We start from the raw sequence: 27,828 nt of genomic DNA, 5'->3' as shown, positions 1-27,828 counted from the left end.
ATTCCAATCCCAAAGAAAGGAAATGCCAAAGAATGCTCAAACTACTGCACAATTGCACTCATCTCACATGTTAGTAAAGTAATGCTTAAAATTCTCCAAGCCAGGCTTCAGCAATATGTGAACCGTGAACTTCCAGATGGTCAAGCTGCTTTTAGAAAAGGCAGAAGAACCTGAGATCAAATTGCCAACATCTGCTGGATCAAAGAGTTCCAGAAAAACATCTATTTCTGCTTTATTGACTATGCCAAAGCCTTTGACTGTGTGGATCACAATAAACTGTGGAAAATTCCAAAAGAAATGGAAATACCAGACCACCTGATCTGCTTCTTGAGAAACCTGTATGCGGGCCAGTAAGCAACAGTTAGAACTGGACATGGAACAACAGACTGGTTCCAAATAGGAAAAGGAGTTATGTCAAGGCTGTATATTGTCACTCTGCTTATTTAACTTACATGAAATGCTGGGCTGGAAGAAGCACAAGCTGGAATCAAGAGTGCTGGGAGAAATACCAATAACCTCAGATATGCAGATGACACCACCCTTATGGCAGAAAGTGAAGAAGAACTAAAGAGCCTCTTGATGAAAGTGAAAGAGAGTGAGGAAGTTGGCTTAAAGCTCAACATTCAGAAAACGAAGATCATGGCATCCAGTCCCATCACTTCATGGCAAATAGATGGGGAAACAGTGGCTGACTTTATTTTGGGGGGCTCCAAAATCACTGCAGATGGTGACCACCACCATGAAATTAAATTAGTCCTTGGAAGGAGAGCTATGACCAACCTAGATAGCATATTAAAAAGCAAAGACATTACTTTGCAAACAAAGGTCTGTCTGGTCAAGGCTATGGTTTTTCCAGTAGTCAAGTATGGATGTGAGAGTTATAAAGAAAGCTGAGCACCAAAGAATTGATGCTTTTGAACTATGGTGTTGAAGGAGACTCTTGAGAGTCCCTTGGACTACAAGGAGATCCAACTAGTTCATCCTAAAGGAGATCAGGCCTGGTGTTCATTGGAAGGACTGATGTTGAAGCTGAGACTCCAATACTTTGGCCACCTGATATGAAGAACTGACTCATTTGAAAAGACCCTTATGTTGGGAAAGATTGAAGGCGGGAGGAGAAGGGGATGACAGAGAATGAGATGGTTAGATGGCATCACTGACTCAATGGACATGAGTGTGAGTAAACTCCGGGAGTTGGTGATGGACAGGGAGGCCTGGCGTGCTGCAGTCCATAGGGTTGCAAAGAGTTGGACGTGACTAAGCGACTGAACTGAACTGATACGTAAAATAGATAGCCAAAGGGAATTTGCTGTATGACTCTGGGAACTCAAACGGGGCTAGCAACAACCTAGAGCAGTGGGATGGGGAGGGATGTTCAAATGGGAGGGGGCATGGGTAAACCTGTGGCTGATTCATGTTGATGTTAGGTAGAAACCAACACCAGGGACTTCCCTCGTGGCCCATTGGCTTAAGACTCCATGTTCCCAATACAGGGTGCCTGGGTTCAATTCCTGCTTAGGGAATTAAGGTCCCACACGCCACAACTAAGACCTGGTAGAGCCAAATATATTCATTAAATAAATAAATAAGAATTAAAAAAAAAAAAAAGAAACCAACACCATACCGTAAAGCAATTTGCCTTCAATTAAAAATAAATTAATTAAAAACAAAACAAAAATTAGCTATTCCTAAGAAATACTTCAATTAACACCCCAAATTTCCCAATACATGAAGCTGAATTCGATATATTTTCTTAACTCAAGCTAATTCAAATACAAAACATACTCATATAAAGTTTTCAAAACTCTGTGCTTTGACTAATTCATAAGTCCTGAAATCAATTTAGTCAGTCTTAATCACCATTTGTTTTCGAATGGGATGGAATAGAAAATGCCAGAGTGTACATAATATTTTAGTTATGTATACATGGGATTATGATAGAAAATGGATTTCCAAGTGTGGACTGGGGTCAGAAATTTTGAAAGATGAAGAAGTAAAACCTTTCTCAGGTAACCAGACTCTATATTAAGCTAAAAAGATAACTAAAACGTTATTAATTTATTAGCAACCATATATGTGATAAGCAAAATAATGGCCTCTGAAGATGTCCAAAACTCTAATCCTTGGAACACACATATATATATTACCTTGCTTGGCACAGAAACTTTTTTAGATGCAATTAAGTTAAGGACCCTGACAATTTCCCTGAGGAAATTATCCTGTATGATTAGAGTGGATCTAAGCTAATCACATTTGGTTCTTTCTTCTTCATTATTTATTTATTTTTCACTGCGCTGGACCTTCATTGCTGCACAGCATTTTCTCCAGTTGTGGCCAGTGGGGGCTACTCTCTAGTAGCAGGGCGTGGGCTTCTCACTGCAGTGGTTTCTCTTCTTGCGGAGCATGGGCTCTAAGGCATGTGGGCTTCAGCAGTTGCAGCACATGGGCTGAGTAGTTGCGGCTCCCAGGCTCCAGAGTACAGGCTCAATAGTTTGGTGCATGAACCCATGCTCCCTGCATTGGCAGGCAGATTCTTTACCAATGAGCCACCAGGGAAGCCCCACAATTGGTTCTTAAAAGCAGAGAACCTGGGTTTCCCCAGTAGTCCAGACAGTAAGAATCTGCCTTGCAACACAGGGGACACCAGTTCAATCCCTGGTCTGGGAAGACCCCACATGACCGGGGCAGCTAAGCCCACACGCCACAACTACTGAAGCCTGAGAACTCCAGAGCCCGTGCTCCACAGCCAGAGAAGCCACCACACAGAAAAGCCCAAGCACCGCAACTAGAGAGCAGCCCCTGCTTGCCGCAAGTAGAGAAGGCCGTGCGCAGCAATGAAGACCCAACACAGCCAAACAGATTAAAAAAAAAAAATTTTTTTAAGCCGAAAACACTTTCTGTGGAGATTTGTGAAGGATGGTCAGAGAGATGCAAATTGCTAGCTTTAAAGATGGAGGAAAGTGACTCTGAGCCAAAGAATATGGGCAACCTTTAGAAACTAAAAAAGGTAGAGTCTTTTTTGCCTTTTCTCTTTTTTTAATCTCCCAGAGCCTCCAGAAAGAAACTAAGACCTACCAATGTTTCCAACCTACAGAGACTTATGCTGGGCTTCTAATTTACAGAACCGTAAGATAGTAAATTTGTTTCAAGACACTGTGTGCTAATTTGTTACAGCAGCAATAGGAAACTAATACAATACAAATTTTATTAACTTCAAGTTTCCTTAAAAACCACAGGTCATAAAGTGTAGCTCAGAATCAGGGGGTAAAAGAGAGAAATGAGAAATTATAACACAGTTATAGCTCTCTAAGAACAAATAATTAATAGTTTAATAATGGAGCAAAAACTAGAGTAAATGATTCTTACCATATGTATCCATGGAATATCTGAAATGTGGGAAAAACATGTTTACGTTCTTCAGTTCTTCCACAGTTAAATCCCTGAACTTGTACTGAAAAGAGAAAAATGAACACAGAATAAGAATAAAACTATAGGCAACAGAATAATTACAAATTAACATTTAACTGAACACTTACTATGGGCTAGGCCCTGGGCTCTGAGTTTTACAATCATGAATAGTATTTGCTTTAATAACAACCCTGTGAAGTAGGTAGGGCTTATAACTGCTCGACTTTATAGAAAACGAAAGCTAGAGAATCAAAATAACTTGCTGAGTTAGATAGCAAGTGAAACCAGAGCTCAAACCCAGCGCCTGGGCCTTTAATATCTATATGAAATTACACTCCTGACATCATGGTTAAAGATCCACCTCTCATGCCTGAATACCTCATTCACTTGAGATACCTTGAATTTCCCTTCCTGGTACTATAACTGAGTTTCAAAGAAAGAACAGAAAGCATGCAAGGGTTTGCAGTCAGGCTGAGAGAACTGCCTCCTCATTCATTCAGATGTAGTCTCAGAAACACTACCTTGGTTGCCCTGTGGGTAAAATCATTTAACTTCCTTGATCTTTTCTCATTGGCAAAAAGAAGGAGACTCCTACACTCCACCTCTTAGATTTGTGCTGGGGATTAAATGAAAAAAAAAAAAAGTATATTAAGAGTCTATTACCATTCTGAAAATGAAATTGAGAAAACAATCAAAAAAAAATAAAATACTTAGGAATACATTTAACAAGATGCAAAACAGACTCTAAAAACTACAAAACATTGTTGAAAGAAATTAAAGTGGGTCTAAGTAAACAGAAAGACATCCCTTGTTGCTACATCAGAAAACTTCATATTGTTAAGATGGCAATAGTCCCCAACAGATTCAATGATCAACAATTCACATTAAAATCCCAGTTGACTTTTTTTTTGCTCATTTGCAAAAATTCACATAGCGATCTTAAAATTCATATGGAAATTCAAAGAACACAGCCAAAAATCTTAAAAAAGAACAAAAAAATCAGAAGAGTCATACTATAATCAAAAGACAAGCTACAATAAGAGAGACAGACAATATGTGGGAGAGGATGAGGAGAAATCAGAACCGTCTACGCACACACCACTGCTGGAGGTAAAACGGTGCAGCTGCTGTGGAAGCGTCTGGCAGTTCTTCAGAAGATTAAAGAAGAGTCACCACTGTTGTTGCTCAGTCGCTAAGTCGTGTCTGACTCTTTGTGACCCTATGGACTTAGCCCACCAGGCCCCTTTGTCCGTGGGATGTCCCAGGCCAGCATACTGGAGTGGGCTGCCATTTCCTTTTCTGGGGGACCTTTCCAACACAGGGACCGAACCCACATCTCCTGCAATGGCAGGTGGATTCATCACCACTGAGCCACTAGGGAAACCTGTTAGAGTTACCGTATGACCTAGCAATTCCACTCTGAGGCATACACCCAAGAAAAATGAAAACATGTCCACACAAAAACTTGTGCACAATTGTTCATAGCAGCATTATTTATAAGTCAATAAGGAAAACAATCCAAATGTCCAGTATGATGTATCTATAAAATGGAATTCACCCATAAAAATGAATAAAGAACTGATATATACATGGATAAATCATGAAAACATACTAAGCGAAAGAAAACAGACAAAAAGCCACATATTAAATGACTTGCATATAAAGTACAAATATAGGCAAATCCATAGAAACAAAAAGCAGATTAGTGAGTGCCTAGGGCTGGAGGTGACTAGGAGAAAATCAAGAATAACTTCCAACAGAGCCTGTTTCCTCTCTCTGAATCTTTTTTTTTCATGTACAAGATCAATTTTTCATGTGCAAGAGATATAGCTCTACCACCTGACAACTTCAGCAGCAAAGTATGAAAATCTCATGATTAACATTTGTAAAAGTGAGGTATTAAATGAAATGTGTGTACAACCGTAAGTGCAGACACGAAATGATGAATCGACAGCATATCTAAGTTACAGAAAGGCCTCGGAAAAGATCTGTCTACAATTCATGTTAGAGCCCAGAACAGTATAGGAAAACAGAGGGAAGAAAGAAGGTCATTTTAGGAGAAGGTCATTTTGTTTTGGGGAAAAAATTTGACAGAAGAAAAAGTATATCATTTATTAACAACTTGAAAACAGAAAACTCTTACTCATCTTTGTATGTTCCCCACAGCAATTTGCACAGCATGCCTTCAATAAATGTAGGCTAACTGGATGGCAGCCAGCAGAGAGACAGAGTCATACAAGTAGACTGGATATAGAAAGCAATTATGATCCACAGGGGTATCAATCACTAAGATCACTAAAATAAAGGGTCGACCCGTATAAACTACAGCAGGGTAAACATGAATCCCAGATTCAGTGTTCCTTATTCAGTGAAATCAAAAGTGAATGAAATCATCCCAGTTCTAAACACTAAACAAATGTACAAAAAGCTGCACTGATGTACTTGGATTACACATTTATTATGAATCATATCATTTCTCTTTTGTTTTCTATTTGATATTATATGCTGTTTTCTACATTCTTAACATCCTCTGAGAATATAATAATTAATGGCTGCATGCTAAGTCGCTTCAGTCGTGTCCGACTCTGTGTGACCTCATAGACGGCTCCCCCATCCCTGGGATTCTCCAGGCAAGAACACTGGAGTGGGTTGCCATTTCCTTCTCCAATGTGTGAAAGTGAAGTCGCTCAGTCGTGTCCAACTCTTCGCGACCCCATGGACTGCAGCCTACCGGGCTCCTCCATCCATGGGATTTTCCAGGCAAGAACACTGGAGTGGGGTGCCATTGCCTTCTCCAATGGCTGCATAGGGATATATATTAGAATTGATCTAATTGCAAAGTAATACGAAAGTCTGTTGAAAAAGAGCAAAAGCACTCTTTGTTACGGCTTGAAAACCCAAGTACCATTACTAGTCAAATAGGTGATTTTCATTCTTGATGAAAAAGATCTATTTTATCTGTTAAAAAATATATATATTACGGAAAAATCCCTAGAGGTCCAGTGGTTAGGACTCCATATTCTCACTGCCACGGGCCCAGGTTCAATCCCCTGTTGGAGAACTAAGATCCTGCGTGCCTTGAGCATAGCCAAAAAAGAAAAAAAAAAGTCATGTCACTTTTAGTCTATATGAACTAGAGTATCTTCTTAGTGTAATAGTAAATATAATCCATGACTATTAACATATAATCCATTACTATTCCTATACCACCTAAGAGAGGTCTGTGTAACATTCTATAAAGATATACCTCAGACAATGCCATTTGCTTAAAGGGTGCAAGCAGCAAACTAAAGAGGAAAACTGGCCTATGAAATCCTAAAACTAAAACAATTATACTATCATAAAAATCATTATGACTGGGGTTTCCCTGGTGGCTCAGTGGTAAAGAATCTGCCTGCCAATGCAGGAGACATGGGTCCGATCCCTGTTTCCATATGCCACGAACTAAGCCCACGCCACGCTATTGAGCCTGTGCTCCAGAGCCTGGGAGCCACAACTACTGAACCCACATGCTGCAATGCTGAAGCCCATGCGCCCTAGAGCCGTGCTCCATAGCAAGAGAAGCCACCTCAGTGAGAGGCCCATGCACCGAAACTAGAGAGCAGCCCCTGCTCACTGCAACTAGAGAAAAGCCTGTGCAGCAGTGAAGACCCAGCACAGCCAAAAATAAACAAATAAATAAAATTATATATTAAAAAATGGGTACGACTGAAAAACTGAGAAGTTACTAACATTCAATCTTAATCTGCTCCACTGCAATATGCTTATTTAGTAGACTGATATTTATGAACATCAGAGTACTCTTGTATGACACTGCTCAAGTGTTGTACACTGAGGAGTATTTTATGGCATCATTTCATTTTTTTAAACAAATTAAGCATTAAGGAATCTTACAAATTAAGTCCAATCCTATTATTTTATGAGTGAGCAAATCTAGGTTAAGTTACCTGTTCAAGGTAACTCAGCCAGGGAAGGTAGAAATAGAAATTAGGGAACCAGAAAATCTTTCCAAACCTAGTATTTAATATATACTAAAGAATATATATATATATACACACACATAAACACGTATGTACATATATACACATTTTGAAAAATAAACACTTATAAACCAACCTACCCTCCAGTGCTGTCCAGCAAAACTTTCTGCCATAATGGAAAAGATCATTGTGTGTGCTATTGAATACAGTAGCCACGTGTGGCTACCGACACTTGTGGCTGGTGTGACTTGAGAAACTCAAGTTTTAATTTTATCTAATTTTGATGAATGTAAAAAGCCACATGTGGTGAGTGGCTACCATACTACTGGACAGCACAGACCTTTCCAATCCCATCACATCTGTCTGGGTTTTTCTTCTCTCAACCATTCAACTGCCTACCTTAAATTGTATAGTCATATTCCTCTGCCTTTCCCCCTCCATAGTTTTTACCATATTTGTGTGCATCCTTAAATACCACTCTCTATTGCTTAGCTGCTTCTTGGTTTAATTAAAATATAATTTTGTATATAATCTCCAACTTTTTTCCTGAACATAATGTTTCTAAGGTTCACTCCTATTGCTGCATGTTGTAATATTTCATTCATTTTCACTGCTGCAGAGTAGTGTTTTCCATTGTGTGAATGAATATAGAACTATCTTTCCATCAATGAACATCTGGATTGTTTCTAATTTTGAATTATGAATAATTCTGCAAATGTCTCTTGCTTCATATATTATGAATCATCTGTGGTATCTACTTAGATGTGCTGCTGCTGCTGCTAGGTCGCTTCAGTCGTGTCCGACTCTGTTCGACCCCATAGACGGCAGCCCACCAGGCTCCCCCGTCCCTGGGATTCTCCAGGCAAGAACACTGGAGTGGGTTGCCATTTCCTTCTCCAATGCATGAAAGTGAAAAGTGAAAGTGAAGTCGCTCAGTCGTGTCCGACTCTTAGCGACCCCGTGGACTGCAGCCCACCAGGCTCCTCCGTCCCTGGGATTCTCCAGGCAAGAACACTGGAGTGGGTTGCCATTGCCTTCTCCATCTACTGAGATGTAGAAGGACATAAAATAGACATAATCAAATTAATTTTTAAAAGCCCAAGCTGTTTCCCCAAATGGTTAAATAATAACCATTTAACCAACAGTGGGGCTTTCCAGGTGACACAGTGGTAAAGAATTAGCCTGACAATGCAAGAGACCCCTGGGTCAGGGACATCTCCTGGAGGAGAAAATGGCAACCCTCTCTAGTATTCTCGCTGGGAAAATTCCAAGGACAGAGGGGTCTGGTGGGCTACAGTCCATGGGGTCACAAAGAATCAGACAAGACTGAGCAACTAAGTCACCCACATAGTGAGAGAAAATGGTGTTTTACCATGGTCTCAATTTGCTTTTCCATGGTTACTAATGGATTGGGCAAACACTCATTTCCCTGTTGTCTTCTTTTATTTTTCAAAAAATGATTATTCATGCCTTTTGTCCAATTTTGTATTGGTTTTAATATTGATATGTAGGCTAATTTATATATTCTGGATACCAATACTTTCTCAATTATGCATTACAATATTATTCACCAAGTTTGTATTCTGCCTCTTCACTCTCTTCATGGTGTCTTTTTATACATAAAAGTTCTTAATTTGAATGCAGTCAAATTTATCAGTCTCTTCGAGTATTTTACATCTTGTTTAAAAAATGTTTGCATACTCTGAGTTCATGAAGATTCTCTCCTCCATTTTATCTCTATATGTTTTAAAGCTCATCTCTTATATTTAAATCTTTAATCCAAGGGGAATTTTTAGTTAGTTAGTAAGGTCCAATTTCATTTTCTCCAACATGGATAATCATTTGTCCCTGTATTCTCCTTTCTGTAGTTTTCTGCAATGCTTCTTCTGTTTTATACAGTATTTTCAAAACATATGTGAACATGATTCCAAGCCCTCTAGTCTGTTCCCCTGGTTAATCAGTCTATCCTGTACCAATACCACACTAAGTCTCAATTACTAGTCTTGATATCTGGTAGAGCAAGCCCCACACCTAATCTTCTATACGAATGTCAAGATTATTCTCAGCCTTTTGTCCTTCCAAATGAATTTTAGAATCAGTTTGAAAATTTCCCAAAATACCCTGTTAGAATTTTGATTGGAATTGCATTGACTCTATAGATCAACGTGGAGAAAGCAGGTATCTTCATATCCATGAAGTTGGAATATTTATCTACGCAGGAATATTTATAAGGTTTCCTTTGTTTTCAAGATTTTTCACGTTCTCCATACAGTTGCTTGATTTTAATGTACTGTTCACAAAATTTGCAGCACTAAAATTATTTCTAAATATTAAGTTGTTATATTATTTGCCTACTTCAAGGACTAAGGAACTTTGGAAATATCTGCTAGACTGACTTGTTTCTAACTGGTTTCCTTAATTTATATATCCAACAGACATTTATTAAGCACCAATGTGCCAGACTATCCTATGCATTGATAAAAACCTTCCTCAACTATTCTGCTCCAACCCTTGAGAAAATCACTGTCTCTCTTTTATCTTTTTCCTGCATTCCAGTCCCACCAAAATTATGAATTTTTTTTTTTTTTTTCTCGTCTCAACTTCAGCAATTCTTCTCCCTGGACAATACACCATGCTCCCCTCATTGAAAAACTTGATAGAGTGATTCTTTTAATTTAACATTCTCTGAAGAGGAGCCAGAAAGCCTGTAACGCTAGGTACGATGATATTTCTTTTCCTACAAGACCTACACATCTGTCACAATAGATAAAATCATCCAAATCAGGCATATAAAAATTTTCAATTAAAAAGACACGAACCCAACAAAAACGTCACAAATGTACGCTTTCCCCATAGGGAAGTCTTAAAAAGCGTTATGAATCACTGAACTAAGAAACTGGTGGAAAAGTTTGCCTCAGATTGTACACTGGTGGCGAATCAGACAGCCTGGACTAAGAGCCTGGTGTAACATGGAATCTGACCTTAGTCATGTCCTAGAATTGCAGGTCAGACTTCTAGGTCAGCCCTCCCAGTCAACACTTCAACGTTAAGAGGATCTCTTCTGGGCCTTCCAACCCTGTTTTCATTCCCAAATCTACACCAGTCTCTCATTTACCGCAGTTACTCAGCACCCCCGTCGTTGTCAGGCACAGGGCTAGATGAGGGAATAAATATGGCACTGTCTGTGCCACCATGAAGTTCACCTTCAAAGAGTAAGGTCTGTACAGAAATAATTACTCCACGATGTGATAATCGATACATCCGAAAGCAAGGAGAGAGGAGGGAGTGATTCTGTCTCCTAGGGAGTAACATCTGAGTCCCAAAGAATGAACACTCAAGTCAAAAACAGAAGGGTGTGGGTGGGGGTAGGCCATTTCTGCTGAGAGAAAGGCGTGGTTAAAGAGATAGGCGAGTGCTGGACGCTGAGACAGAGAGAAGCTGGTGGCGTGAGAAGGTGTAAGAGCGGGTGGAGGTTGGGGGGATCTCAGAACTGCTGGGGGAGCCAGAGCCGCGGCCGCACCGCACCCATTCCCCGCAGCCGGCTTCAGGCCAGCCCACCCTGTCTCCGAGCCCCGAGAAAAGCCGGTAAACGCCCCGAGGAAGTAGGCCAGCCACGGGCGGACGCCCCGGGACCCCGGCGTCCCAGACACTGCCTGGCCGGCTGCCCGCACCTTGCCAAGGAGTCGCCTGAGAGCCTCGCTGTCGAACTCCATCTCCAGCCAAGACCGCGAGACCGGTTCCGCGACCCCAGCCCCAGGATCTCCTTCCGCACTTTCCCTGGACGGAGGCTGCTGCGGACCAAACTTCCCGAGCGGTCCTAGACCCCGCCCCTTCCCAGGCTCGAAAGTCCACCCGCGTCCAACCCCTGGGCTCAGCCAAGCTCCGCCCGAAGTCTGATCACCGTTCCGCGGAAAACCGTGAGCGCCCACGGAACCGTGACCCGGCTTGCTGGAGGGAAACTCGGGGACATCTGTGAAGAAAGGAATAGGAAGGACCCGAGGAGAGGCAGTAAAGGAGGTAGAAGATATTGGCGCTGTTCTGGGGAGAGAGTTTCGAGAAGGATGTGTTAAATTCGGCCGAGTATGGAGAAAGATCAAGACCCCCGAGTTGTAGTTGCATTTAGAAAGGAAGAGGTAATGGAACTTCAAAAGCAAATCCTCGGGGGGGCTAGACAGGAAAACGGAACAGGTCTAGAACCTTGTTAAAACTGGGAGGTAAGACAGCTGAGTGAGGGTTGTGCAACGTGGGGGAAGGGGTTGGCTTTGCGGGACGGGGCGGGGCAGAGCATAACCACGCTGGTGGCAGAAAGAGGGAAAAAGTCAGGTGACAAAAAGATTTTGAAGACAAAAGTAGGAGATTCGTGGATAAGGTCATCTGGAGCCGTAAGACGAAGAGATGCAATTTGCTGGCCTTGTTTGGTCTGCTTGAATGAGTTACTTACCAGCTTACCCTGGTTTAAGCCAGTCTCCAGAGCTTCCTATTGTAACTATAAAGAGGTTGTGTGGGCAGGAGGGTGATTGTATTTATAGAAAGAACCACAGGTAGGAATACTGTGACTGTATTAGTAGATGATGATGAAAGGTTGGAAGGAGCACTTATTTATTCAACAAACTTTTGTTGAACATCAACTATTTACTAGATACTGTTGGGGAGGAAGAAATTTTCCTCTATTCTTGTAGCTTCTTCTCGCTGGTCTAAAAAGTAAACTGACACCAGACAGAAAAACAGGAGAAAATCAGACTAAAATTAATAACACGTATACCTGGGAGAGACCCAGGAGAACTGTGAGTAACCATAATGGCTGAAGCCACCACCTTAAATACCATCTTCAGCTTTTGCCTTTGCAAAAGAGGATGTTGGAGATTGTGGTTTGAAACCTCAAAGGGGAGACAGTTTACATGGAGATGAAAAGTAAATGTTTGATAAACAAATATTTGCTGAGCCTTGCAGAGCCTAGGAGACTCTGACTTCTAGGCTCTGCCCAGTTACTCCCACCACGCCTAGCTCATATTCCTTGCGGGTGATAGCTTAACTGGGGAACAGACCCTCTATCTAAAACCTTTGAGACAGTTAGGGGAAGGTCAGAGAGTCTTCCTGAGTCTCTTGGGCTTTAAAAATAATCATTGTAAATTAATCCTCCTACCAAAGGGACACATTTTAGGGTGGCGAATTTTGCTCCCCTACAGTATTTTTCTAGATCTGACGATAGAGAAGTAAACAAAATAGACAAAAGTATTGGCAGTCCTCAGGATGTCATTCTTTTATTAGTAAGAGCAAAACAATAAATATACTAAGTAAATGAGACCATATGTTGAAGTGATTACATGTTGTGGGGAATAGATTTTTAAAAGGCAGGGTAAGAAGGTAAGGGTAGGTCTCCCTGACAGACTAAGCATTCCGTGTTACAGAACATCCAGGGCCTTTAGACAGGTGTGTGCTTGGGGAAACTCAAAACTGCAGGGAGGCCAGTGTGGCTGAAGCCAAATGAAGAGGTGAGGAAGCAATTCAAAGACACGGGGGAGCCACAGATGGTTTAGGGCAATGATCCTTCCAGTATGGTCCCCAGACTTCCTCGGCATCACTTGGATCTTTACAGAAATATGCATTCTAAGGCCCCACCCCAGACTTAAATAGGAAACCCTGGGGATTGGGTCAAGCAGTCTTTTGTTTCTTTGCTTTTGTTTTTAATTGGAGTATAAGGACTTCCCTGGTGGCTCAGATGGTAAAGCGTCTGTCTACAATGTGAGAGACCTGGGTTCGATCCCTGGGTTGGGAAGATTCCCTGGAGAAGGAAATGGCAACCCACTCCAGTACTCTTGCTTTGAAAATCCCATGGACAGAGGAGCTTGGTGCAGGCTACTATCCATGGGGTCGCAAAGAGTCGGGCACGACTGAGAGACTTCACTCCCTGGAGTATAACTGCTTTACAGTGTTGTGTTAGTTTCTGTTGTAAAGCAATCTTTACATGCCTGGGTGATTCTAATGCATGATAAAGTCTGAGAACCATTAAAGGGATTTTGTGGACAATTGTGACTCTAGCTTGGTAGTGCCGTCCCGCTAGAGACCATCAGGAACACACCCATACTCAAGTAGGGTTGATGCCTCCTTGTGGTAATGGAGCAGGTACTGTGGAAAACTGCCAGGACGACTGAGTAAGCACGTGGAAAGAACCTATTTCAGGATTTGGGCTCTGGGTAATTTGGGAGAAGACTTAAGGAATCAAAGCTTTACTTTGGATTGGGTGTTTTCAGAAGCCAGGGACAATTCTGAGATTGGATATCTCAATAAATATTATCTCTCAGATGGCCAAATGGGAGCAAGGTTAAGGCTGTAATTGGTAAAGCAGCAGTAGTCACATCAGCAGAGAGAAGAGGATGTTTGATATTTCCTGGGTTGCACAATAACCTTGTTTTTGTCTCTGCTTAGATGAAATTATGATAAGGACTTGTTTTGTCTCATCTTATCATGGTCTGTGCTGTCTGATGTCAGTGTTCGGAGAGATTGTTTATATCCAACAGGAGATAACAGAAGCTTGGCTGTGAGTCATCTTCTAGCAACACTGAGGCCTATCTGGGTCAGTCCAGTTCTCAGATGTCAGGGGCTGCTTTTTTCTTAAACTTTTGCTCTGAGAAAAAGAGGACACCACTGCAGGGTTTTGAACAGAGGAGTGATATGACCTGAGTTGTAAAAGAAGTCTGACTGCTTCACTGTGAAGAGAGGAGGTGGGGAGTGGAAGCCAGGAGACAGGTAGGAGGTGAGAAGGTTGAAGGATGAGGCCTCTTAAGAGCACATCTCCCAGATCTAACACACCTGAGGAACCGTGAAACTTACAGGGATTCTGAGGTCTTACAGATCCCGTCACAAATCCATTAATCAAGGAAAAGCTATCTAGTTAGAAGTAAGGCCTGAGCAAGCTTCTTCAGTCTTTTATGAAAACCTTTTATGAAAGAGGCCTTCCATTCAAACCAGAAATTCTCTTCTGGTTTAATCACTGTGGATGATCACAGGCACTAGGAACCCTATGCCTGTTTGTGCATGCACGCATGCTATCATTTCCCACGTGGAGGATACATTGCTCAGAGTTTTATGCACTCTATTGCATGAATTCACCTAGATGGAATTTTTATCAATTATTATTGATAATATTATTATTATTATGAGCAAACTGGGGTTTAGTGAACTATTTATTATCTATGTCCTTGTTTCTGAGATCCTGTTGAATAAGAGACATATTGCTGACAGTGTTTGGAGGGAGAAAAGATTACAAAATTAAATATGTACTAGTTTTAACCTCACTTTGGGGAGTTTGTCTTACAGAAATAAAAGTACCCAGGATGTTTGTGCAAAGATGTTCATTATATTAAAAGGGGGAAAAAAAGCCCCCAGGCTAAGAAATGGGTAATGTGTATATTCTGCACCTTTGTTTATAGCTTGGGAAAAATCACAAGAATGGCTTGTTTAAAATTGTAATATTTTTTATTGGTGCTCTGCTTCTGATCTCTGTTTATATTCTGCTTTCATAGTTATGGGTCCTACCAGACACATTGTTTAGGGATAAAACCTTGGTATTCTGACTATCAGACAAATGTATCCTTATCATTTACTTTTAAAAAAACTTTTTTTTAATTGTAAAATACACATAATGTACAATTTACTATCTTACCCATTTTAAGTATGCGGTTCAGTGGTAATAAATACATCCATAATGTTTTATAGCCATCACTACCATCTGTCCCCATACATCTTTTATCTTATGAAACAAAGGCCATACCCATTAAACAATAACTTCCCATTCTTCCCTCCCTCCAACCCCTGAGAACCACCATTCTGCTTTCTGCCTCTATAATTTTTACTAAACTTTGCCACCAATGGAATAGAGAGTCCAGAAACAGACCCTCACATTTATAGTCAATTATTTTTGACAAAAGTGTCAAGACCATTCAATGGAAAAGAATAGTCTTTTCAACAAATGGCATTGGGAAAACTGACTACCCATATGCAAAAAGGAAGTTAGATCCTTATGCAATACCATATACAAATATTAACTTAAAATGGATCAAAGACCTAAATGTTAAAACCTAAAACAGTAAAACTCTTAGAAGAAAATATAGGAAAAAAACTTCCCTAAGATTAGATTTGGCAGTGATTTCTTGGATATGACATGAAAGATATAGGCAACAAAAGAAAAAAATAAACAAATTGGACCTCATAAAAATTTAGAAGTTTTGTTCACCAGAGGACAGTGTCATTTACTTCTTAGATGTGTGAAGATTGTGGTGTTTTCACTGATGGACAGCATTTGCTGCATCTCAGGCAGTCCTGCCACAAATGTCCTTTGACCTCGTGAAATGAAACTGTAATCTTTCTTTCTAAAACTGGTTCTTTTTTTATAAGGATTTTATATAACCTCTCATGCTCTGTCTGAAGCAGCATAACTTTTTGAGGGTCACTTTGCCTTCTCTGGTGAAGAAAAAAAACACAATACTCAAGAGAAATTTGTCTAAGAAATTTTGTTTTTCGCAATCACAATAATGTTTATGGTGGTAAAAAGTTGGGGGAAAAAAGAAGTCTAAACGCACATTTTGCCTATTGCTTGCTTATTACCTTTCAGTTCCAAGCCCACCATTCATTGCTTGCTCTGCTATAGTGAAACTGGACCTTTTAAGCATTTTCCCCTTGCTAGTGGGCTTGATATTAAGTTCTGTCAATAGAGGGCTTAGGGTGATACTAAGGAGGAAGAGACTTCCCCCCTCCAGTGTGCTTTTTTGGTCCTACTGTGTGGCTGCCAGGGGTACAAGTGGGGTGGTGGTGCTCACTCTGTGTAGCTTCAGTGGCCCCTCTGTAAACTCCTCCTCATTGAGTTTCAGTGGCCCCCATGGTAGTCAGTCAGTTCTACGCGCCGCCCCCTGCCCACAGTGAGATGGCTTTCTAGTCCATTCTACTGGCATATCCCCAGAAGGTAGATTCTTATTGAAGATCAGTAAACCTGACAAACCATCCCCCCACCACCTCCCGCTACCGGAAACTTCCAGCAGACTCCACCAGCATCTCAGTGAGTGGTTCCCTGTGTACCAGCTCCAGCCTACAGCAGCTCATTGGATTTTCCCTACCGTCCAGCTGGTCCTGACCATCACTTCTCTAACAAGTTTTGGATCTCTGCCCTGGAGGGGAAGGCACTCTTTCCAGTTTACTCCTAGCTTGGATACTTCGCCTCAGTTCTAGTGGTGATGACTGCTGTCTATATATGCTGGTCCTATGATATGTACAGCTTTCAACCTCTTCCATTAATCTCCTGTTCCTAGTTACTAATTCTTTTCGTTGAACTTTCTTTGTCCAAATTACTGCGGTTTCTGTCTCCTGACTCGATCTTGCCTGATATATCTATTACTGAGATAAAGATGAGGGAACTCCGTGGCAGTGCAGTGGTTAGGAGTGGCACCTTCACTGCTGGGGCCCACGTTTCATCCCTGGTTGGGGAAGCTGCACAGCACAGACAAAGAAAAAAGAAAGAGCAAGAGAAAGGGAGAAGGAGGACATACACATAGAATACTATAGAGGAACAAAAAATAAGTTAGACTTCTGCTTCTGTCTATGAATGATCAGCCTCTACAGGAGTTGCCTTCTTTCCATAAACAAATAGAAAATTGTACAAAATATATGAAATAATTATTTTCAGGTCTTGCACAAGGGCCAGCACCAGTCCGTGAACTTTGAAAGACAGGAAACGAGAGCTGAGCCTTCCAGCTGCCCCAGCCTACTGCATCGAGGCAGCTTTCAGCCTGCAGCACAGACATGGGTTACCCGAACCAAGCCAAGTCAAAAAGAAAGATAGAAGTGTGCCAAGGAAACCAGAGTGCCAGGAACTTGGAGGGTGGAGTTCTGCAAAGAGGTTATTCCACAGAGGAAGCACTCTGGAGATCTCCACAGGGATCCCTGTGAGTCTTTGGCTGAGTTCTGTCTGTGCATACGTGGGGTAAAGAATCCGTGAGGCTGGGAACAAGAACCACCCAGAAGCAGTAGGCCAAACACTTCTGGGAGCTCCCAAAGGGGGAGCTGGGGATGTGGAAAATTCCACAGAATGGGAGACCTAACACCATAGGCATCAGGGAGAGTGTTCAGAAGGGTCATAGTTCAGTAATAGGGGTGATTATTCTTAGAGTACGAAGAAGGCAATGGCACCCCACTCCAGTACTCTTTGCCTGGAAAATCCCATGGATGGGGGAGCCTGGTGGGCTGCAGTCCACGGGGTCGCTCAGTCGGACACGACTGAGCGACTTCACTTGCACTTTTCACTTTCATGCATTGGAAAAGGAAATGGCAACCCACTCCAGTGTTCTTGCCTGGAGAATCCCAGGGACGGGGGAGCCTGGTGGGCTGCCGTCTTTGGGGTCTCACAGAGCCGGACACAACTGAAGCGACTTAGCAGCAGCAGCAGCAGCAGCAGCAGCATTCTTAGAGTAAAGGCTGCTCTTGATCCACCACCACAGAGCTTAAAACACACCTCAGAGAACCAGACTGACTCAGAGAACGTAACTGAATCCCAGAAGGAAACCCAACACTACTGAACAGAATACAAAAAATTCCTGCACTCAAGTGTAAAATTCCCAATGTTGAACATCTAACCAAAGTTGCCAGGCATTCAAAGAAGCAGGAAAATATCATCCATGACAAAGAAAAAACCACCACCAAAACAGCCCCAGAAGTAACAGAAATGGGCCCTTAAAATGTTTATCAATCTCATAAATACAGTCATGATGTAAAGGAAAACATGAACATGATATGGAGAAAACTGAAAGATAGAATTTGAAAAAAAAAAAGAAATTGAACTTCTAAGAGATGAAAAATACATCAAATTTAAAATACACTGTATGGGATTAACAGAAGCTTAGAAGATTAGCAGGAAAGATGATTGAACTTGAAAAAGACTGCAATGGAAAATATCCAAAGTGGAACACAAAGAGAAGAAAAATGAACAGGGGACCAGCAAGTGGTGGGACAAAATCCACATGTAATGGGGGTCACAGAAGAGGAATTGGGGAGACAGAGAAATGTTTGAAGAAACAGTAGCCAAACATTTCTCCAGTTTTATGAAAACCATAAACACACTGATTCAAGAAGTTCGCCAAACCCCAGGTAGGAAAAGCATGCAGAAATGTACACAAAGCAGCCTCAAAATCAAATTGCTGAAAATTAGTGATAGAGATGGAGAAGGCGATGGCACCCCACTCCAGTACTCTTGCCTGGAAAATCCCATGGACGAAGGAGCCTGGTAGGCTGCAGTCCATGGGGTCGCTAAGAGTCGGACAGGACTGAGCGACCTCACTTTCACTTTTCACTTTCATGCATTGGAGAAGGAAATGGCAACCCACTCCAGTGTTCTTGCCTGGAGAATCCCAGGGACTGGGGAGCCTGGTGGGCTGCCGTCTACGGGGTCGCACAGAGTTGGACACGACTGAAGCGACTTAGCCAGCAGCAGCAGCAGTGATAGAGAAATTTTTAAACAGGCACTTTCCCCATGATCCAGTAATCCTCCTCCTGGGATTTACCCTAGAAAAATTAAAACTTATGTTCCCTTTAAAAATTATATTCAAGTATTTATAACATCTCTATTCAAAATAGCACAAAACGGAGTTATTGCCGAGCATCTTTTGAACCAGAGCGACGAGGCGTGCGGGCAGGAGCAGCAGGCACCTGGGCCCCAGCCGTGCCGCCTCGTTACGTAAAAAAAAAAAAAAAAAAAAATAGCACAAAACAGGAAACAACCCTAATGCTATTTGACAGGGAAATTGACAAACTGATACAACCATACAGTGGAATAATATTCATTGAGAAAGAACTGACTATTGTACAACATGAGTGAATCTCAAAAGTGTCATTGCTAAGTGAGAGAAGCCCGTGGAGAAGCCAGTGGAAGAAGGTTATGATTCCATTTACATGAAGTTCAGTGGTTGTCAGGGACCAAGGGATTTAGGGAGAAGGGATTGACTTCAGAGGGGTATGGGGAGTTTTTTGAGATGATCACAGTTTTCTCTGTCCTAATTGTGGTGGTAGTTACAAGATTGATACATTTTAAAAATTGTATCAATCGTACACTGAAAATGAATGTGTTTTATCCTATGTAATTTATACCTCAATAAAGCTTCTTCTTAGAAATGGAAAAAGGAATGTGTTTAGATTTTTTTCTCAATTGACCCAGGATGTATTGTTATAGGAGAAAAGCCAGTTATGAGTTAGCAAAAAGTTCATTCAGGTTTTCCAGTAACAATTTAGAGAAAAAATCTGAATAAACTTTTTGGACAGCCCAATATGTAGTAGCATATGTGGTATGATCACCTTTAATGAAACAACACTAAAAACCCCTCTATGTGTATCACTGTGTATCCCTGGGTACCTCTATATGTATAGCCCTTTGTGTGTCTAAAGATGTTCACAAGCTCCTGGATAAGTCTTTGGCAGAAGAATACACACTAGACTGTAACACTTGTTACATCATGGAGCTAAGAAGAGGAAGAATATTACAGTTTTCTTTATACATCTTTGGATGATTTCATGTTTTACAATGAATACCTGTTATTTTCATGATTTAAAAAAATCATGAAAATAATGGAAAAGATATCAGACTAATAGGGGGCTGTGTATGTAGGAAGAACTCTGATGGGGGGAGGAACCCACCATGTCAGTGCAGGGGCGGTCGTTAAACTTGACAAAAAAGGAGATCTTTGGTAACCTCTGAGAGAGCATTTGGATAGTGGGGTTGGGGCAGAAGTCAAGGTGTGTAGTGTGGAAGCAAAGCATGGACTGGAAAGAAAGGCTTTATGAACCACTTGTTCAGGAAGTTTGTCATAAAAGGCAATGTAACAGACAGGACAGTTAAGAAGGGAGCCACAGGATTAACTGGAGTTTTTTGTGAGAATAGGTAAAAAATGCTTGTGGCTTCTTGAAGGCCAGGAAAACAGAACTAGTGGACAGGAACTGACCAAAAGTGTTGAAGAATGCTATAAAATGATGATGAGGAGAGGTGGGAGGGGAAGGGTTGCAGGGACAGAAATAAAGAGTTCTCATTTTCCTAGAATTCAGTTGTGTTTCATTCAGAGTTGTCATAGACCTAGGAATGCACCTTTCCCAACTGCTGTCTTAGTCTAAAGAGCTCAACTTCCTAACAGGCAACTGGGCCCTGATCTGGAGCATCACCTGTGTAACCTAATGCAGATCACTTGGGACCATACCTAAAGCTGAGCTCTGAAGAATTGATGCTTTTGAACTGTGATGTTGGAGAAGACTCTTGAGAGTCCCTTGGACTGCAAGGAGATCCAACCAGTCCATCCTAAAGGAGATCAGTCCTGAATATTTATTGGAAATACTGATGCTGAAGCTGAAGCTCCAATACTTTGGCCACCTGATGCGAAGAGCCAACTCACTGGAAAAGACCCTGATGCTGGGAAAGATTGAAGGCAGGAGAAGGGGATGACAGAGGATGAGATGGTTGGATGGCATCACCAACTTGATGGACATGAGTTTGAGCAGGCTTCAGGAGTTGGTGATGGACAGGGAAGCCTGGAGTGCTGCAGCCCATGGGGTCACAAAGAGTCGGACACGACTGAGTGACTGAACTGACTAGGCTTTGTAAGCCTCAGTTTTCTCATTGGTAAAATGTGGTAAGTAATAGTACCTACCTCATATTGTTGCCGTGAGATAACGCATTCAGAGAGCTTACATTACCGCTCACTGCTCATCGGGGGCAGTCTCTCTGACCTTCTGTGGTCCAGTCCATGTCATCATGATGTCACAATGCCCTCCTAGACTCCAACTTCTCCACTAGAGAGTTGTGGATGCTTTGGAGCTAAGGACTGGAACTGACATGAGAGACCTCTACCAACTGAGGGTTTCATGAGCACACTCCTTTGTCAAAATCTTGGTGAATAGTCTTTCACTGTGCAGTTGTGTCTTAGAAATTGTTTTACTTGTTATCATGATCGTGCTTGGCTGGATGCTTTTTGTTGGATTTGCATGTTACTTGGGCACATTTCCAGAGTTCGTGGTAAGTAATGACCTTGCCTGTTAATTCTTGGTAGTCAGTCTTGGCTCTGGCTCACCCTCCCAGCTGGGATTTCTGACCAAACAGGAAAGATGGTTGCAGTCTCACCACTAATAAGAGGTCAGGATGTGGTGGGAATAAAGTTAGTTTCCCAGGCTACTTCCCATCCCATTGGGACATCTTTAAGCCTTTACCCCTCCCCTTGGTTACTTAATACCGCTTATTTCAAAGCGTGATGGAATCTGTAAGGGCTCTGCTAGAGACATTGCCTGACTTCTGGATTTCAGGCCAAGTGGATCAGTGGTTGCTGGGAGGAAAGGGAATGTGGGTATTGGTGGACGTTTCAGCAGCCCTTCCAGTCACATTCAGGGGCAGTTACCTACTGGGACAATGAATAGGGCCAGCTCTGCCTTTAAGTTTCTTTTTGCCTTAGCCTCCAACTCTGAAGTGGAAAGAGAGGTGGGTTGTTCAGGAGAGCAAGACACACCTGAGGAGCCAGCCTTTGGATGAAGATCTGCAACTCTGAGTGACTGTGACAGTCTGTTGAGCCGGATTCCTCCCTTTCAAGAGAACGTGATAGCACCCAGAAATGTCAATGGAAAGTTTACTTTCCTCTGGAAAATAAAATGAACTGTGAAACGGGAAAGAATTTGAGGAACACTGCTGAGGATAGCAAGCCCTGGTTCAAAGATTTTTTAATAACGACACCTCCTGGGTATTCTTTTCAATGACTGTTCCACCTATTATTTTTTCCGTGCAGACTCTATAATAAATTAGACCAGCATTTTTAATGCCCCTTTTGGCAGATTCTGAAACTTGAGTTAATGTAAATTTGAGTTCAGGTCCTAACTTTGCAACTTCCTGGCCATATGACCTTAGGAAAGTTTAATCTCTCTGAACCTCAGTTTCTTCATCCATGTGGTGGAGATATTCCAGTATCTTCCTGTTTTTGTGAGAATTACAGTTGGAAATTCATGTGAAGCATTTAATGCAAAACTTGACAAGTTAGTAAATGCTAACTTTAAGTAGTAAATGCTAACTTAACAACTAGGCCAAATAATGGACTAGTCAACAGACTTACTGGTGACTATGACCTTACCTACTTACCTGCTGCTGATGCTGCTGCTGCTGCTGCTGCTAAGTCGCTTCAGTCGTGTCCGACTCTGTGCAATCCCATAGATCCCCTACTTAACCTAGGGCCACAAAAACCAACCCATTTGTGAAGCTGAAACATAGCTCTCTGGACTTAAGACCTCTCTCATTCACTCCACTTGACCAGCCTATCTATAGGAAACATTAGTAACAGTGCCCTTTTAGCAAACCATCTCCTGGGTTTCTTGAATCCCACCCCATTTCATTCAGACTGGTTTTTTCAAAGATGTTCCCATTGTTAAAGAAACTTAACTCTTAAGAGTCTTAATATTATAATATGCAATTACAGGAGCAGGTTTTCTGGGAAGCTTCTCCAGAAGGCATGGGTATCAAGCAAGTCCCAGCCCTAGGTATCCTAGGAGCAGGGCATGATGGGGTTCTTTTTTTTTTCGCCATATGCTCCAGATTTTCTATGAAAGTATCCGCCCAACAGACCTGTGTGGAGTGGGGTTGCAGGTGGAGTCACTGGGCGCCTATTTAGCTTGAGCCGCTGCCACAGTGTGATCCTGACCAAACCACTGAAATTGTGTGTGCCTCAGTTTCTCCAGCAATGAAATGAGCAGAATAGCCCATCTTCCTCCTCTTCCCTTCTCAGGAAAGTCAAGAGGAGGCTTTCCCTGCATCATGAGGGTTTAACTGTACCATTTCTCAAAATGCAAGACTTTTCTTCTTTGAGTAGCCTAACAACAGTTATTCAAGTTATTTAAGTAATTGCTTATAGTGTACATAGCCAGTCACTCCTCCCCATTAATCCATAGTGAGTTGTTTTGTTCACAGCAATGTCTTGTGCATCTGATTGCATAAAACAGGTATTCAAACTTTTGGCAGGTGATGAGTTAATAAAGATAAGATGCCAGCTAGATCCTAACCACACAGTCATCAAAGAACAGGGCCCTCCTACTCAGAGTTCTTTAGCCCCAAAACACCGGACACCCTGGCCAACTGTCCCATACCTTCTCACTCTGACTGGTCCTCAAGGTCACAAGAGTTGATGTCACAATTGGTGTCCGAGCTCTGGCCCCCAGATAGCCATGGCGAGCCACTTCAGGTCAAACTAGACCACGAAGCTCCCCAGCCAGGAGCTACCATGCTGGGCCATCCACCATCTGGTCTTGAATGAAGACAGCCCAGTTTCCAGGGCTCGGAACAGAACACCACACCTTCCAGAACCACCTGTTTCACTCTGCACACACCACCAGCTAAGAAGCCCTGCAATGATTGTTGTCTTATGGATGCTTCTTATTGCAGGAACAATGTGGAAGGGATACAAATATCCCCCAGGAGGGGTAAGTGTGTTCTCTATTCCTACTTTGAAAATGTATTCCCTGGGATACATGAACCAAGCACCAAAATCCAACTTTAGAATCTCTTTATTTTAAAAAGTTACTCTAGCACACCTACTTCTATTGTTATTCAGTATCTATCTGTTTAGAGTTGAGAGAGTTCCCTGTGCCTTTCATGTGATCTTTTATACATCCTTTCCTGAGTCTTTACTCTTAAATTCTTTAATGTCTTTCCAAAAACAAAAACAAAAAGCTGGAGATACAGAGGTAAAGATATTTCAGGTCTAGAGTCAAAGCTGCCTGACAGACATGACCTATTCTCGTACTTACAGGACACTTCATATGCTCTGCCTTCAATTTCCCTTCTTAAATTAGCCCACATCAGCAACCCAGGCTTAACTGTCCCTCATCACATAAACACTGGGTTGTAAAACTGTCCTGTTGGCAAATGTCTTTCCTCTCTTATGTTAGACCCTGGATGTTTGTCTTTACTACTTGTGTGCTCCCACACTGCTAAGTACCAGTGGCAGCTGGGCTTAGAGGCATTAGGTGAGGCAGAACGGGACACGGCTACCCCTGCCTGCCCTTGGGAAGGAGGGCAGTTCCCGCAGCCCCACACCCTAGCCAACACTAGTCAAGACCCACCTGATCTCATTTTCTCCCCCTAGACCCCAGTGGAAATAAGCAAAGATGATCCTGGTGAAGTGATGCAGCTCTGAAGCTTTCCCACCCAGCTGTACAGTTCCTGATGGTGTCACATATAAAGTAATTGCGCATTATTTTGTCACATTTTATGTAACAAGTTACCACACTTTTAAAGATGAATGAAGACATGGTATTCTGTTAGCCCGAAACAGGGAGATGGAGAGCGGGGAGGTAGTTGGGGGAATGGGAGGGATTGGGTCCCCTATTTAATAATCCATAAAACTGGCATTAAGACTAAGATCCTTAGTTCAATTTGCCCCCTATTCAGTACCCTTGAGGAAATTCCGTAGAGCTCTTTAGACCTGTTTCCCACATAATACCTTTCTCCTGGGTCCAAGGACCAGGATCCAGGCAGGGGTGGAAAAAAGTTAAGAGACTGAAGCAACTTTAAGCCTGTCCTCTGGGTGGGGCTATTTCTCTGTGGCCTTTTCACAGCTGTCATTAAGAACCCAAAGCTTACACCATATGGGGAAAGGGGATTTTAACACTGGGTGCTAGATACTATTTGGCATTCTAATCCTTGTAGTAACCCTCTTAGCCACTTTTTACAAAGTGGCAAAAATGAAGTTGGGAGTGAGTACATTACCAACCCACACAGTTCTGTGTAGCAGAGATTAAGATCCAGGCCCTCTCCTTGGCATGCTCTTATATGCCAAGGAAAAGAGCTGAGCAAGAGAGACTGCGTTTTCCAAGATCTTGACCACCTTGGTTCAAATGTCTTCCTCACCTAATAGCCCAGCGGTTGCCTTTTCTTTTAGCAGTGACCACTGCTGAGCCTGGCAGCACCAGTAGAAACAAAAGCTAACTGCCCAGCCCTAAACAGGATGCAGTTTTGAGTTCATGAGACCCAGAAAAGGTTCCCATTCTTGTGTATAAGACTCATGCTATTAATCTGGGTATCTGAGCCCTAGGATATGCCTAATAAGCCCTCTAAAACTGGTTTGAGCTTTCTGACCCTAAAAAAGAAAATCTAAAAGGAGCAAATATTTTTAAATTACATGGAACTGCTCCCATTCTATGGTTGCTTGGGGATGACTTAATGGTTTCATTGTTCAGAAGTGCACCCTTTCCAACAAAGCACATCTTTTGGTTATATAGACAGCATTTTGTTAATGACTGTAGTATCAGAGAAGGCAATGGCACCCCACTCCAGTACTCTTGCCTGGAGAATCCCACGGACAGAGGAACCCAGTAAGCTGCAGTCCATGGGGTCGCGAACAGTTAGGCACAACTGAGCGACTTCACTTTCACGCATTGGAGAAGGAAATGGCAACCCACTCCAGTATTCTTGCCTGGAGAATCCCAGGAACAGAGGAGCCTGGTGAGCTGCCATCTATGGGGTCACAAAGAGTCAGACACGACTGAAGAGACTTAGCAGTAGCATAGTATATGTTTGCTAAAGTATTTTTAAGTGCCTCTATGCACTGAATTACCCTTTTTAATAGAACAAGTGAATTCAAAATTTCTATGCAGAAATAGGATACTAGTATCTTTTATACTTGTATGACTTAGAGTCAACACATTACACCGAGTGCATACATTCTCTGGCTTCACGGCTGCACCCACTTGCCTCATATATTCCTAAGGACTCATCTTCCCAGCTATCTCAGGCTCTTTTTATTATAGGGGGTTGGAACTGCTCAATTTCTTGAAAAGAGGTACTATATGCCCAGTTCTTCTTCCCTTGTTCCCTGACTATATCTCCAAACGGTTCTCCTAACTTGTAGGTCTAATACCAGAATAGTTCTCTAAGCTGGTGGGGCGAGAGGGAAGAGGTGTCAGTGGCAGGGGCTGAGCAGACAAGAATGTGTAAGGGAGAAAGAACAGAGGTGTGAGTGTGTGTAAGGAGGTAAACCCATCTCTAAGTCTGATGAGTCTGCTGGGGTTTCTAGCTGGAATAATATTCAGGGTGATGAAATAAGGAATATGAGTTTTGTTAAATAAATGCAAACCAGTGAAAATATCAATAAAATATTTTTAATGCCTACAATTTCTTTTATACATAATTGCAAAACTTTTATCTGTATATGCAAAAGTAGATTCTCTTGCAGGTCAACAGCACCAGAAAACAAGCTATGTTATGTAAATGTTTCTTTAAACTTGATTTGTCCATTATGTAAAAGACATGGATTTAATAACTTCAAAGAAGTCTATATCCCACTCTTAATCATACACTAACACCTGAATATTTCATCACATCCACTCACAAAATAAATAATCTAATATATTCAGCACATTGAAAATAAAATAACCAGTCTCTATATATTTATTCTCTTTCCAAACATGTTTTGGTCTCCTGTTATATCTCAGAAGTGTACTAATAGCTGCTTTTAAATTATAAAATACAAAACAGTAATTTATTTCTTGGAGAAGATCTTAGGGATTACATTAAAAAATGAAATTTCGAGTTCCCATAGACTTTCTTGATAACAGTCTTTGAACCTTCTCACGGCACACATGTAAGGCTGCCTGTGACATGTGGTACCCTGGCCTCCAAATGGACATAATTGCATTTGTAGTTTAGAGAAAATACAAAGACAAGTTCTGAAAGTAGCTTTTAAAGAAAAAGTGCCCCCTGCTTTAACTTCTAAAGCAAGTGGGACTGTGCAATCAGAGCTCTACTGAGTTTTATGAAAACTACTTTCCCTTCACATCGTGTTTGAGAATGCTGCATCCATGATCATGTAATATTATTACAATAGTGAAATAACATTACTACATTCATGACTTAACATTACCCAATAAAAGGCACATCTTCAAATATTAATAAAATCTGAAAATCAAAAGAGGATAGACACATTAAAAATCAAGCACTTAATTTGTAAACCTTGATAAAATAACAGCCTATTCCAGTTTCTTTAAAGATTTGTGAGCTGTTTAAGAGTGGTCAGGAGTTACAGAACAAAGTGGAAGACAGGATTTGGAAACAAGGCCAAGATTAAAAGATTCAGAACCTTTTTTTTTTTTTCTTTTCATGAGCTACATACAGAAGTGCTTTTATAATGTTGATGCTGAGGAAAACTGAAATCAACATCTGTATCATAGCAGAATGCAACCCGAGTGATTACACATAAGGACCTTTTCTACCAAGTTCTGTAAATTTTAGCTAGCATAATGGTGCCTTTCTGTACAAGTAACTGCACAATATCATTGAGTAAAGTGCTAGTAAGCTTTAAGCCACCAGAAATCTTTCAGCTATGACAAGCACTTGATTGTAATTACATATTTCAGAGTCTGAATATTAAAATGTATATTATATTCAAGC

The 27,828-nt window shown here is 41.7% G+C and overlaps 2 protein-coding genes across 8 annotated transcripts in view; one reads left to right on the top strand and one right to left on the bottom strand.

Annotated features, from left to right (window-relative positions):
- The window catches only part of UEVLD (UEV and lactate/malate dehyrogenase domains), a 57,460-nt gene extending 46,268 nt beyond the window's left edge, over positions 1-11,192 (bottom strand). For 2 of the 5 annotated variants that reach the window (XR_011463115.1, XM_005900678.3), the window contains exons 1-2: positions 11,060-11,192; positions 3,367-3,451 (exon numbers count right to left, since the gene is read on the bottom strand). Coding sequence is in view for 3 of the 5 variants with exons in the window: in XM_005900678.3 (XP_005900740.1) it covers positions 3,367-3,451; positions 11,060-11,101 (127 nt within the window). In the remaining 2 variants the exon portion in view is untranslated. Of the gene's footprint in view, positions 1-3,366; positions 3,452-3,929; positions 4,027-11,059 lie in introns of those variants that run through there. The other 3 variants (XM_070365249.1, XM_070365251.1, XM_070365250.1) reach the window with 3 other exon arrangements.
- A 189-nt stretch (positions 11,193-11,381) lies between these two features.
- Positions 11,382-26,369, top strand: MISFA (mitochondrial sheath formation associated). Of its 3 annotated transcripts, none has more exons than XR_011463117.1 (3): positions 11,382-11,521; positions 20,552-21,043; positions 21,857-26,369. XR_011463117.1 is itself a non-coding variant. In XM_070365256.1 (3 exons), exons 2-3 carry the CDS (start codon positions 21,358-21,360, stop codon positions 21,947-21,949), a joined length of 162 nt encoding a protein of 53 aa, XP_070221357.1. In that variant the 5' UTR covers positions 11,382-11,521; positions 20,552-21,357; the 3' UTR covers positions 21,950-26,369. The 3 variants fall into 3 exon arrangements, 1 of the variants encoding a protein (XP_070221357.1); XR_011463118.1 differs by having other exon boundaries at positions 20,552-23,861; positions 24,527-26,369; XM_070365256.1 differs by having other exon boundaries at positions 20,552-21,426.
- Positions 26,370-27,828: the final 1,459 nt, after the last annotated feature.

This window comes from Bos mutus, chromosome 29, assembly GCF_027580195.1.
Source record: "Bos mutus isolate GX-2022 chromosome 29, NWIPB_WYAK_1.1, whole genome shotgun sequence".
NCBI classification, from domain to species: domain Eukaryota; kingdom Metazoa; phylum Chordata; class Mammalia; order Artiodactyla; family Bovidae; genus Bos; species Bos mutus.
This window is presented reverse-complemented; position numbering and strand designations above follow the sequence as displayed.